Raw genomic sequence first — 14216 nt, 5'->3', positions numbered from 1 at the left:
ATGTACTGCAGAGTGGATCCACCAAGTTTTCCCCTTTCCGGCGTTTCTGCGTTCATTGCGTTCCCCAAATTTAGATCATCGATAATAGAATGAGAAAGATGCAGACATTTTCGAGAATGATGTATAAGTTTTTCCATCATGATGGTAGGAGATTCAAGAACAGAGGTGTTTGATGCATACTTGATGAATTGCTTGCATTTTTGTAGTTCTCTCTTCACTTGACATGGTTGACATTAGAACTTAGAAAATGTTCATGCTTTGCAGGATGTAAAATACATCTTGTGCATGGATCCACCATCACTGGACAGAGTGTTTCATCAAGAACTCATTCGGAAATCACTCATAGCAATCTGTCAACTTGATCCAGATACATTTCTCTCTTCAGAGAAGCTTCCTGATAAGTGAACTGCTGCTGTTGCTGATCAAAATGGAGGTAGCACAGTGGCTAAGCTGATCTCAATTTCCTACATGCAATCTCCTTATGCTTGGAAAGATTAGATTTCATGTTTGTGAATCTGTGTAATATGCATGTGGATAGTTTCTGGAAAGTGGTTTATGCTAATTGTTAACATAAATGTGTTTTCAAAGACCATAGAACTCTGAATTTTAAAAATTGGCCTGCTTGTTTACATTCTGCTTGTTGCTCTTTTCAAAATTTACATGTTGACAGTGGAATAGTTTTGCTGTGGAATACATGTTCTTTGCTACTGCTACACTGTTAAGATAAATGTTTGGGTTTGTAGTGCAGTTATGTGAAGCATGGATGCCATGACCAACTTTTGAAGTTAAGAATTAGCTTACTTGTCTATTTCTCATCTTACAACTTACCTTGTTGAATTTGCTCATCAAACCTTCCCTACCTCATGCTCGTGGCTCGTGGAACAGTTATGACCCACTTGCCTCAACTCACAACTAGGGCTATAGAAGGCATTCACAACTGAGGAACATTTTCATCTGAAACTACCAAAGATGCCCATATTGGTTTGATGTTGATAGGCAGAATGACAAGGCGATAGAATGACAAGTATCGCCCATGCTAATCAGCACAGAATATAATTTAAAACCTTGTTAGGTTCTAAGATTTTTGATATATACTATGTCAGATTTGTTATACTGATTGCTTATTTCAAAAGGTTAGTCCAAGCTGTCCATGGCGAACTAAAGAAAATCTACTCAATCAGAATTTATTAGTATGAATAACTACTGATATCTATTTTGGTGGCTTCCATCAACAAATAATGATCTCAACAATACTTGTAGATATTATTTCCATTGGCTCAGATAAGTGAACAAAAAATCAAAATAACATTCATCTAAGAAACAGTTGTACTGTAGTACCTGAGCATGATCAGTAATGCCAATTGTCTTGCTTCACTCACTCATCAGGGTTACTGTAATTGAATCCATCAATGACTGCAAGCAAAGAAGACAAAGAAGTCTTTAGGTATCTCACTATCCTATTTCTTTCTTTCCAGAAGATTTTTTTTTCTCTTTGTAATGTGAATTCTAATCATTCTCAAAATCCACAGGTGATGATTGATAAGCTCAATGATGCAGTAAGTTAAAGATGGAAAGTGAAAGAGGTATAAGGGCTTGTGGTGTTTACCAGACGATAAGCATCTGGAGATGGAGGCAGGGAAAGGAGCAACAGTTGAGGCCCACAGCTTCAAGGCCATGGTAATCTTATGATTTTATTTTTCCTTTTTCTTTTCTCTCTTGATGGTTTCTATTCTCCCTAATGAATTGGAGTGTGTCAACATCTTGCAAATGGGATCTATCTGTTTCTACTTAGCAATCTGAGAATCTCAAGGTAATTAAATCAGTTGGATCAATAAAAATATTTTGGTTGATGATTCTAACTCTGAAATCTTCCGTGTGAAATGCAGATCTTCTATGAGCTTGGCAAACAGACCTGTAAATCATGTAACTAGTCCAAGAATTCCTGAACATCAGGTGACTCCCTCAAAAACACACTTGAGATGTACTCATTTTTATCATTAATCTTTTTTTATAAATTAGTTAAACTTTTCAATAGTGTCACATAGAGCTAAGTAGAGGGATAAACATTGGTATCTATATATTTGTACCTAATTTTTAGAGTTAGATTCTTAGGTCTCATATAAACTTTCTGAAGGAGATACAATGAAGAATGTTTAAATTAATTAAATTATTTTTTATTACATTATTTCAAAGTTTCTAAGGCCTCCCTCTACCCCATGCAAGGCGCACATGTTTAAGGGTCACAATATTAAACACAATGTAACACATCAACCGAAATAGAGACAAAACACTTAAGTGACATGACAAACTTGCATATATAGATGTGTGCCACAAATTGATCTGACCACTGAATAAATTAATTTTAAATGACTTTTTTATATAATTATTTATTGAGAAAAAATTTTGAGAGACACATTTAAAATAATACGGATATATTCTTAACGATTAATAAATATTCCAGTTAGACAATATAAAATTATGACAAATACACACATTAAATGAGGAAGAGGAAGAGGAAGATCAAAGAAGACTTGATCAACAATGATAAAATAAGATAAAACTTATTTAAATATAGATGATAATATAGTAGGGGATAGAGCCAATACAACCAAATGGTATAGGAGGAACCATATAGTCAACTCCACCTAATGAGATAAAGTTTGGTTGTCGCAAAGACGGAGCCACGTGAGGACTGCCCTGGGCTATAGCCCAGTGCTCACGTGGTCCAAAATAAATAAGTCCCACATAGCTTATTATTATTTATATTATATTAGGTATTGAATTTTTAACAAAATTAATTAATTAATTAATCGAATCATCGAACACGAAATGAAGGTGTTGGATTAAAATCGGATTGGGGTCGAACAAAATTCATCAGGTAGGTGTGAAGATAAGAAATATGTTGGTCCAAACTAGGATTAGTTTAGATCTGATTTGGCCAAGTTATGGTCGACGCAAGTTTAATTAAATTAAATCGATTTAATCAATTTAAAATCAATTAGGGAATTTTTGAAAAAAAATAGTGCATCGCTCCCACCGCCTAACGGGCAAAACCTCCATGCACCGGCTTCTTCTTCTGTCTTCTTCTTTTCTTCTAATTTTCTCATTCCTCCTTATTTGTTTTCTTCCCAACTATAACTTAATTAATTATTTTTCTCTTCTCTTTCTCCTATAGCAGTTCTTTATTATTTTTTTTCTTCCTCTTCTCAAAAGTTGCAGCACTCATTCGTCCCTTTCTTTTGTTGTTTTCCAACCGACCAACAACCCTAGTCCTTCCTCTCCAACAAGAGCAGCCCTTGTTTTGTCTTTTATTATCGTCGAAGCTATCTGAAACCATCGAAAAAGAGGATAAAACTTTCGTTTTCTTTTCCTTTCATTCTTGTAGTTGTTTTTGTTATTTATTCATTTTTCCCTTGGCCAGTTTACGCAAACTAACAATAGTTCCTACTGTTCTGTTTGATTTATCTTTTAGTATTTTGGCTTAGTTTATTTCTAATCTTCGGCCAAATGCCAATAGTGGGAACAACAAGTCACCATAGTAGTTATTCATCCCATAATAGGAAGCTCCAATTTTTATTTTGTCTAGCCTTGTTGTCCTTCGACCTAAGTCCAGCAAACAACAAATAGTTTATTCGATAGTAACAAATATTGAATAGTAATTTAGAATATATCAAGATAGTGACATCAATATTCGATAATAACAGATGTTGAATGTCTCCTTTGGAGAAGACAAAAAGCAGTCGGCAATGGTGAAGTAAGAAAGAAGAGGAGAGTAAGATGTTGCGGTCAAAGTAAGTATTCCCATTAACTCTAATTCAAGCCTCCCCTAAGTATAATTTCTGGATCCGTCCTTGGGTTGTTGTTTTTGCTTATAATATAACATAATTTGTTAAAAAGCTTAATTTTCACTTTTGGGTGAAGACCGGCTTCAAATGCAAGTCCTACTTTCAAACTCTTACCAATTTGACACTCGTATAATTTAATTAGATGTAAATTTATTATTTTTTGTATAATTAGTTTTACGTTACTTATTTTGACACGAATGATACAACTCACATTTGACACAATTAACTCAACATAGATTGTCACCTTTGGTTCAACTTGTCTCACTTGAAATATATTTGTTTTCTTTAAGTATGAACTCGAATGTAATTTGATTGTACTCCTTAACCCTTCCATCACAACTAATTAACAAAGTAAACTCGAAAAGGTTTATCTTGACACAAATATCACAACCCACATAAGCCATGATTAACATGGCAAGATTCAACTTGCCATCTTTTCTTCCACTTATTTGTTGTTGCCTTTAAACATGAGCCTTGAATGTTTACCCAATTGTGCTCCTTACACCTTTTGTTGCGACTTATCGATAAAGTAAAGTCCAAATGCTTTAACTTATTCGTTGTTGTCTTTAAACATGCACCTTGAATGCTATCCAACTGTGCTCCTTAAACCTTTTGATGTGACTGATAGACAAAGTAAAATCCAAACGCTTTAATAGACTTGTTTTCCTCCTTCCAGGCACTCAAGCGATTGAATGAAGAAGTGGAGGATCTGCACTCTTCTTCTGCAAAAAGCTAGAATCTGTCATCTTGTGTAAAAACTTGTTTGTGACCATCTGTATGAGATAAATAGATCGAGATGACCACGACGGAAGAGCCTATTATTTTGTTCATTGAAATTCAAAACTTTGTCCCTCTTCTACAACTCTGCTTTTGTAACCAACTCAAAATTCCCCAGGGGCGGACTTAGAGGTCAAGCGATTGAAGAAGCTATTGTATGTTGAACTTGTGTAAAAACTTATTTGTGATTCATTTGATGGTATCGATCGAGATGACAATGTGTAAGTGCCTACATTTTTTGTTACTATTTGAATTTGTATTTGTAGAAGAGAAGTCTTAGCACAACTGTAAAATTATTATGGTATGACTTAGAGTTTATAAGTTCGAGTATCGAAAATAACTTCTTACAAAAATAAGGTAGGACTGAACATTAACTACTTGTTTAGTATTTATAAAATGAGGTAAATTCGGAAGTGCCTATCCAAAACTAGGCAAATTTGTTAGTGTGTCCAGAATCGAGTTTCATAACCTTTTCCCTTCTCTTACTTTTGCTCCTCTCCTCTCCTTCCAACTTCGTCCTTTTGCCCCTCTCCTTCTAAGAAAAGGATTAAACAATTAAGAAAAAAAATTGTTAATATGTAACAAAATAACCTGATTAAATAAATCATATTTATCAATATATAATTAAACTAGGCCCATGATTAAATAATATAAAATTAATAATTTGTTTTTATTCCATTATTTGTTTTATACTATATATAATATAATTAAATAAATCACATATTATTTTTTCTTTTTATTAATTACTATCAATGAATCATGATTAATATATATTGTTATTGTAGTGGGAGTTTTTTATACCACATAGTTATAATCTGATTAAATTAATTTTTGTTTTAAAGCTATATATAATATAATTAAATAAATCACATATTGTTTTTTCTTTTTATTAATTACTATCAATGAATCATGTTAATATATATTGTTTTTTTTCATTTGGCATCCGTGGTTCGATTAATTTGAGAAATTTTTCTCCAAATAAATTAAAAAAAAATATTGATTTTTTATTTAGTTAATGTGACTAATTCAGATTTATCATTTTTTTATTTATTTGATTTTTAAATTTTAAATTTTATAAATCATTTAAATTGAGTGATATATTATAATTAGCTATTGAAAAAAAATGATAAATCCCAGTCAATCTCATAGACTCAATCCCTGAGGTGGTCGGTCCGGTCCCACGGAAGTTTCCCACCGAACACTAGGGTAAATCGGGAAGCGCATACAGCGGCCAATCCAGATGTCCAGCATCCTTTGATTGCGTTTCCCATTTGGAAGAAAATTCTTGCAAATACGCTGTAGCTGGAGATCGAATCGCGGGTCCCTGGGTCACAACCCGGATATCCTACCATTGCACCATTGCCCCGGGGACAAATTAGTTAATTGAAATACTTAAATGGGTGCAACTCAATTGATAAATCAATCTGATTCTATTGTCGAAATTTTCAACGTCATAAGAAAAGTTCGGTTAATTTGATAACCGATCAAATTACTCAATTTTATATTAGTTTGATTTATTCAATTTTGTGGCAAAGTTGGTCGGTTTTATTTGTCCAAAAAAATATTCAATTTAATTGATTTTAATTTTGTTTGATTCGGTTAATTCGGTTTTGAACCGATTGCTTACCTTAATTCTTACATATTCGTGAACAGTTCAGAATAAGTTGGCATGATGTCGGAATTTTATGGGCCGTTTAATAGTTGCTGTTGGCCTATTTACGGCCCAACTATTCAAACGTATCCCCGTACTGCCTCTGGTTCACGACGCGACTTAGTACGCGACTGCCTTTCCTGATGACGTGGCAGCAGCCGATGGGCGATCGGCGAAGCCCAGCGTGCTATCGAGTCTGAATTCGTCGTAGTCATCGTGTCGCGATGAGTTCGTCGTGTCTTAATTCGACTCATTGACCTCTCCCCTCTCGCCCTTCCTGATCGCCTCGTCTTGTCTCCGCCCTCCGCCTCGGTTCCGCCGCTGCGCCGTGCTCCGCCGAGTTCAAGAAGGTACGCTCTATAACACGATTCCATCCAAAATTTCTTCGATTCGAGTTTCTTCCGCCTTGAATCCGTCCTTTGATTCCGTCGGCACCGTAATCAAGGGAGGCGTTTGGCTTCGTTTGCTGAATTATAGCTATGGATTTGTTGGGTTGATCTCAAGGCGGCGCGGAACTCGTTGATCCAATCCGGCACCCTGCGAGCGGGCTGCGATCCACTTTTTGCGACCCCTGCGGCTGGGGGTGTTGGCCAACGGCGACGCTCGAAGGTATTCGTTCCTTCTTCCTGCGCTTCTCTTGGACGGATAGGGTTTCTTCACGTGTTTTCTATTGATGTATTTCCTCGCCAGATCGGCTTCTCGAATCTGTTTCAGGATGATTTTTTCTGCGGATTGTGTTTTGTAGATCTGTGTAGTTTTCAATCATCTGTATGGTTTGTGATCGTCAATGAGATATGCATCCATGTAGCTTGATATTGTCAATGGGATCGATGCACCTGTATGCTGTGCTGTTCTATGTTGCTTCGCTTCAGATAGCTAGTATTGTCTTCATGTGATAATCTCTACTCAAGCCTTTCGAAATCCTTGTTGGAGATTTGTGTGCCACATGGGGTTTATTTATGACTCAGATGCCAACATAGCTGCATCATGCTGCCTATTCTTGGTCTTTAGTAGTAGCAAGCAATGGGTAATTCGCCTGCATTATTCTCTGGAAATTTTATTCGAGATTCCATGTTTAAGTTTCCTTACTTTGGTTTCTTGTCGTGAGTTTGCTGATGCAGTTGGACTGCCAAGTTGTTGCATATTGCATAACTACACGTGCACTATCCGAGTGCATTTGCTGACTAGAGGCTTGCTCTTCAATTGAGGCTTTATTTGTTCTTTTCTCTATTTGATTTGCCGCTATGGATTATTTTAGTGGAGATTTAGATCCTATTTATTATCTTTTAACTTTCTGTTATGCTTTGGAATTTGGAAGATTATTGACATTCGTCCAGAATTTAGTGGCGAATTTTATCTGAATCATGTATAAGCATATGTTTAGATTGTCATTTTTAGAAAATTGTTTGACCATTTATCAATTATAAGATTTGTTGTAATGCAACATGAATCAGCAGGCATTGCCACTCAAGTAATTGGAAGCACTATCTAACAACCACTGGGGATGGAACAAACAACTGTTCCAGGAAGACCCACCTCATCCTTTCCAACCGCTCCGCAATCTTCGGCACCTTTCAGATCCTCAGGTCCTATTGTTGGCTTGGATGGATCTGTTCCTTCTCGAGCTCCTACCCCTTTTGCCTCTTCAGGCCCTGTAGCTGACTTTGGGTCATCAGTTACTCCACAAACTACATCACCGTTTTTCTCCTCTGGTCCTCCTATTGGCACGCAGCCATCTCACTTCAGAGTGCCACCACCATCTATTAGGTCAAATGGTCCTTCTGGTCCTCCATCTTATCCAGCACAGGATGCCAGTTCTTATCAGCAAATACAAGCCTCGAGATTTTATCCAGTTGCTCAACCTTCTGCTCCCTTGGGTTCTTCACCTTTTATCCATCAGCCACGTGGGCCGCCACCTACTGGATCTTTTCAGCCTCAATCTCAAACTCCTGCAGTGCCAATGGGTCCCATGCAAAGTTCATCGCAAATGGTACCAAGAAGTAATGTGCCTCAACTGTCAGAGCCGTCTTTTACTACAACTAAAATACCATCTCAACCACCTTTGCATGGATATTCTAATGTACCTCCAAGATCTAGCATGCCTTCATTTCAATCAGATACACAGTTTCATGCTTCTGGGCCAGTTTTGCAACCGCCAATGCAGGGTGTTCCACCTGCCCATGTTCCTGCCACACGTCCTTCTTATTATGCTCACCAAAGTATTGTGCCTTCTCCACCTCCTGTTGGAGGTCCATTGGGTTATTCAAGAGATCAGCTGCAGCATCCTATGACAGCACCTCCTATTGGAGGTGTTCAAGGCCTAGTTGAAGAATTTCAGTCATTATCTATTGGATCAGTTCCTGGGTCTCTCAATCCTGGTGTTGATACAAACTTGCTTCCAAGGCCACTAAGTGGAGATGAAGTTTCAACTAAAATTCCTGAGATATACCCTATGAATTGCCATCCGAGATTCCTCCGGCTGACCACTCATGCATTACCAAATTCTCAGTCATTGTTGTCTAGGTGGCATTTGCCTCTTGGAGCAGTTGTTCATCCTCTAGCTGAAACTCCTGATGGGGTAAAATTATATTTTGTGCTTATTGTTTAAAGTGGATGCCTTCTCATACCTTGCATGATCATATCAATGATTTGCTTTCAGGAAGAAGTACCAGTCATCAATTTTGGGCCAGTAGGCATCATACGCTGCCGAAGGTGCCGTACATATGTAAATCCCTATGTGACATTCACAGATGCTGGAAGGAAGTGGAGGTGCAACCTTTGTTCTTTGCTCAATGATGGTATGTAAACCGTAATATTTACATTCTCATTATGTCCACTCTGGGCATTGTTACTTATGCATGTTTTTTCCTAACAATATTTATTCTGTGTTGCTAATCTACACTTATATTTCATGCACGACTGACTCTTATGAGATAACCATTGCCTTAAATTGCATTCCTTAGTCCTTGTACATGACCATTCCTTGCAAAGTGATGTAGCTTATGCATTAGCCTAACGATACTACAACCTGAAATATCATGGATCACCTGATTTAAATAATCAAATGTTATGGAGTTTAGTTTCGATCTTTTTGTAGGACAGTACAATAATGCCGAACTTGTATTGTCTACTTATCAGCTATAAAATTTATTCTCTAAGCGAACATGACCTAGCTTAACTACTTGATCTAAGTACCTGAGAACCAGGGGATGTTTATGTAGCAACAAATATGGAATCACATTAATTGTAAAATGACTCAGCTGAAAGAAGTTATGAAGGAAGGGATGCCTATGTACAGTGATATTTATTTTTTGATGTGATCAGAGTCCTATGCCCATTGTGGGCATGGCATAGTCTTGGAAAATAAAATTAACTGTAGCCAGACTTATATAACACTATGAAATATAACGTATTGGCATGGGCACTATTTTTATTACATGAAATTTTATTAGAATGGTGTGAGACAACATGGCAGCTTTTCTTTACTTTTTGTCTTTGAAGCTGGAATAAGCCCTTAATTATGAATATCACTCTGATCAGTGCCTATGGAATATTATTGTGCCCTGGATGCCAGTGGCAGAAGATGTGATATTGACCAAAGACCTGAGCTATGCAAAGGTAGTGTAGACTTTGTTGCTTCAACAGAGTACATGGTTCGACCACCCATGCCACCTCTATACTTTTTCCTCATTGATGTGTCAGTATCCGCTGTTCGTTCTGGTTTACTCGAGGTAATCTATTTGGAATATAGTTCAGTTTCCAAAATTCATTTTAAGTTCATATATGTAGCAGTTTTTTTATTTAATATTTGATATGGACCTTGGAATTCAGTTTTTCTCTTAAATGGTTTACAGATTGTTGCAAAGACCATCAAGTTCTGCCTTGATGATTTACCTGGATTTCCTAGGACACAAATTGGCTTTATAACATTTGACAGCACATTGCATTTCCACAATCTGAAGGTAAGTAGTGTTGATTTAAAAAGCTATGTCATGTAATTAGTATTTACAGTAATATATACCCCTGTCACTCGTCTTTTTTCCTGATACAATTGCTTGCATAGCAAAGTAATGCTTACAATTATCAAAATTATTATTGATTAATATTTTCTTTCCCCAGTCTTCTTTAACTCAGCCTCAAATGTTGGTGGTAGCTGATCTGGATGATATATTTTTGCCATTGCCTGATGATCTTCTCGTTAACTTATCCGAATCTAGGCATGTAGTTGAAGCATTCCTAGATAGCCTGCCAATTATGTTCCAGGGCTCTGCTAATGTAGAATCAGCCCTTGGGCCTGCTCTTAAAGCATCATTGATGGTTATGGTAAATGGTCTTTCATCTTATTGGTTCCTGTTTGTTGAGTTTAATGTTCATTTACATGTTTTGCCCTTTTCTGATAGAGTCAACTTGGAGGGAAGTTGCTCATATTTCAGAGTACTTTGCCATCTCTTGGTGTTGGCCGCTTAAGACTTCGTGGAGATGATCTTCGTGTTTATGGGACTGACAAAGAACATTCTTTAAGACTACCTGAAGATTCATTTTATAAGCAGATGGCTGCTGAGCTTACAAAGAATCAGATTGCTGTGGACATATATGCTTTCAGTGAGAAGTACACAGATATTGCTTCTCTAGGTGACATTCCAAAACTCTTCCAGTCGCTGTACAAGCAGATGGCATTCCACTTGTCTTTATGTGTTTCTCTTGTTTTTGCAGGATCTCTGGCCAAGTATACTGGTGGCCAGGTATATCATTATCCATCATTTCAAGTCGCTCTTCACCGCGAGAAACTTAGCTACGAGTTGGGTAGGAATCTTAGAAGGGAGACTGCCTGGGAAGCTGTGATGCGCATAAGATGTGGCAAAGGTCATTAATAAAACTATTTTTCCTTCTGTAATTTCTTTTTTCAAAGATAATGTGTGAACAAACATTTGATTTTCTATGCAACTTTTGTGTGTGTGTGTTTCAGGTGTCCGCTTTACAAGTTACCATGGACACTTTATGTTACGATCAGCTGATTTGTTAGCCCTTCCAGCTGTAGATTGTGACAAAGCCTTTGCAATGCAGTTGGCTCTGGAAGAAAACCTACTTACAACTCAGACTGTATACTTTCAAGTTGCCCTTTTGTATCCTTTTTCTATTATGAAATGCATTATTTACTACTTTTTAAGAGACCAATTGGGTGAAAATTCTAGTCAGGTATATTCAAACAAAATGCCACTTGAAATACCTAGTGTTTCTCTGATCGAACCTAAACAATTCCACACAACTTAGCAATAAAGTTTTTAGATGATAGTTCACACCATTTCCCGTGCACAAACTTATCTCCGAGAAAGCATTGCTGCTGCAATTTAAATTATTCAGGGGTCAATGCTGCTGCAGTAAAGTTTTATGCCTGAAACCAGTCTAGCACTATCATTTCCATCGCCTATTGGACTATGCTTTTATATTTGATGCTAAAATAATAACTAAATTGCTTGCTTCATGCTAGTTGCTAGTTGTGGATGTTAAGAAAGGCAATTCTGCTGGAAGTTTGCCTTCACTATAAATTTGTGGCTGATCTCTGGTACAGTTTCAAACCTAGTAGGGGAAATGAACTCCTAACTTCTGCACATTTACTCTAAGGTTAAAATATTCTCATATTCAAATTTTTAGCAGGATAATAAGAATCTGTTTTTCTTGAAAAACTACTTATTTGAAAGTTAATATTGAAATTTCTTGTCGTCTGGAACCATGATGAATTCTATAGTGCACTGGTAATGATAAGTGAGTCCTTAGCTGGCATAGGTATACTTCCTCATCAGGTGAGAGACGAATTAGAGTTCACACAGCAGCTGCACCAGTAGTGACTGATCTTAATGAGATGTACAATCAAGCGGATACCGGAGCGATTGTTGCTTTGTTGGGTAGGATTGGTAAGTAGAAACACTGGCCTCTGTGGTATTTGGAAACTTGATGTCTAGTTTCTTATGGCCAAGAATCCTGCAGCAATTGAGAACTCACTATCACAGAAGCTGGAGGATGCTAGACAATCAATTCATTTGAAACTCATGAAAAGCCTTAAAGAGTATCGGAATCTCTTTGCTGTTCAGCATCGTCTGAGTGGGAGACTGATATATCCAGAATCTTTGAGATTGTTGCCGTTGTATGTATTGGCTCTTTGTAAGTCTGTAGCTCTTCGTGGAGGGTATGCTGATGCTCCTCTGGATGATCGATGTGCGGCTGGTTACAATATGATGATACTGCCTGTGACCAGGATGCTGAAACTTCTCTACCCTTCCTTGTTTAGGATCAATGAGAATCTTCTGAAGGTATTTCCATATCACTGGTTTTTTCTTTCGCTATTATGTACATACCTTTTATTACATCTTAAACTAAATTGTTTAAGTTCTCCTAAAGTTTAATCTACCAAATAAATAATAAAAATTTGAATGACACATTTTTTAGTAATTCTCCTCATTTCATTCAATTTATTTATTTATTTATTTATTTTCTTTGTTTCTCAAAGATTTTATGTACGGAATATTATGGCAAGCACCTGTATGTTTAACTTTGTATAATTCACCTACTTGCAGGATTCAAAAGAATCTGAGGAATCGTTGATACAGTTACCACTGACTGCCCTAAACTTGGATCCCAAAGGCATTTACATTTTAGATGATGGGTTCAACTTTATCATTTGGTTGGGCAGGATGCTCCAGTCTGATCTAGTGAACAATATCCTTGGAGTTGATTTTGCCAGCATCTCCGACCTATCCAAGGTACTCCATTTAACCTTTGCTTGTGTTGTTGAATGCGAACATACATGTGTTTGGGGTCATTGCCTCAAGCTATATTCCTACTTTTTGAAGTCAGCTACATAAAGAATTCTATGCAAGACTATATTTCCAATAACACTCATACTTTTAAATCAATTTAAACTATGTTTACATGTTTTTCTCATTCGATCATCTACTAGTGATACGCCTAACTCTTCTCCGATTATAGTTTTTTTTTATTTATTTATATCGTAGATCTTAACTGTCTCACCAGTGTTATATTGACTTTCTGTGTCCATTATTTTCTAATTGCTCAACACTTCAATCAGTAAACTATGGCAAACTCTAACATTATCTTACATAGATTTTCTTACAACGAGCATAACACAAAATTGCACAAGTTCCTCCCTAATCAACTACCCACTCTTTATGAAATGTTGAGTTGTGCATTTGTAATGTAGCTTACCAGCTTATGAATCTACTTCATAGACAACATAGTCGAAGAGGAATCTCCCTCACTGTCATGATTAAATTTTGTCTCAAGTTTAACTGGGAACTTGATCTTACTGAACTCAACTGGTTATTTTCCTCAGCTATTTTATTCCGTTGACAACTTCAATGGACTATTATTTAAATTAAATGTTTTTTTTGGTTTCTTCTATTCATTATATAGTCCACTCTAATAGATTGAATTGTTCAAATTATGGGATATATTTAGCTGTACAATCTTAATCTATTGTCTTCTATGTTATCGTCCATACAAGTTAATTGTTCTCGCGTATCAGTAGCATCTGTTGGTTAAGAAATGCCATAGATGGGAATCTTTTTCACTCAACATTGTTCAGGTTCAAGTTGGGGACACAATTTGGTCGTAACCCATGATCTCTACTACTCGATAAGCTCACATGATACACTAGATCAAACCACTCATTACCATACCCTTTGCTACTTGCTTTTTTCATTTGTGTGACCGAGTCATTTTGTTTTGCAGGTTGTGGTTTCTGAACATGAAAACCCCATCTCAAAGAAGCTGATGAGGATATTGAACCAATTGAGAGAGAAGAACCGTTCCTCCTACCCGTCCTGTCGCCTTGTTCGACAGGGTGAGCAGCCAAGAGAGCTCTCCCTGTTCCTCACCAATCTCATCGAGGACCCGACTGCTGGATCCAGCAGCTACGTCGACTGGAT

At 36.9% G+C, this 14216-nt stretch overlaps 1 protein-coding gene and 1 long non-coding RNA gene across 2 annotated transcripts; both read left to right on the top strand.

Annotated features, from left to right (window-relative positions):
* Window positions 1-1575: 1575 nt before the first annotated feature.
* LOC141821155 (uncharacterized) lies at window positions 1576-4592 on the top strand. The gene is made up of 3 exons (XR_012601199.1): window positions 1576-1810; window positions 1887-1953; window positions 4522-4592. It is a non-coding gene; the product is annotated as an uncharacterized LOC141821155 (long non-coding RNA).
* Window positions 4593-6589: 1997 nt separating this feature from the next.
* LOC141823573 (protein transport protein SEC24 A-like) lies at window positions 6590-14211 on the top strand (the record flags this gene model as incomplete). The annotated part of the gene is made up of 14 exons (XM_074710895.1): window positions 6590-6623; window positions 6719-6882; window positions 7731-8851; window positions 8933-9071; window positions 9814-10004; window positions 10128-10235; window positions 10393-10596; window positions 10674-10905; window positions 10987-11136; window positions 11240-11396; window positions 12058-12185; window positions 12259-12581; window positions 12846-13031; window positions 14020-14211. Coding segments are annotated over exons 3-14 (3084 nt in total), but the record flags the coding sequence as incomplete, so codon positions are not given.
* Window positions 14212-14216: the final 5 nt, after the last annotated feature.

The sequence above is a fragment of the Curcuma longa genome, chromosome 1, assembly GCF_044706935.1.
Source record: "Curcuma longa cultivar G26 ecotype Majalengka, Jawa Barat chromosome 1, ITB_CL_G26_1.1, whole genome shotgun sequence".
Taxonomy (NCBI): Eukaryota; Viridiplantae; Streptophyta; class Magnoliopsida; order Zingiberales; family Zingiberaceae; genus Curcuma; species Curcuma longa.
The sequence above is the reverse complement of the archived record's forward strand: the minus strand, read 5'-3'. Positions and strand labels throughout refer to the sequence as shown.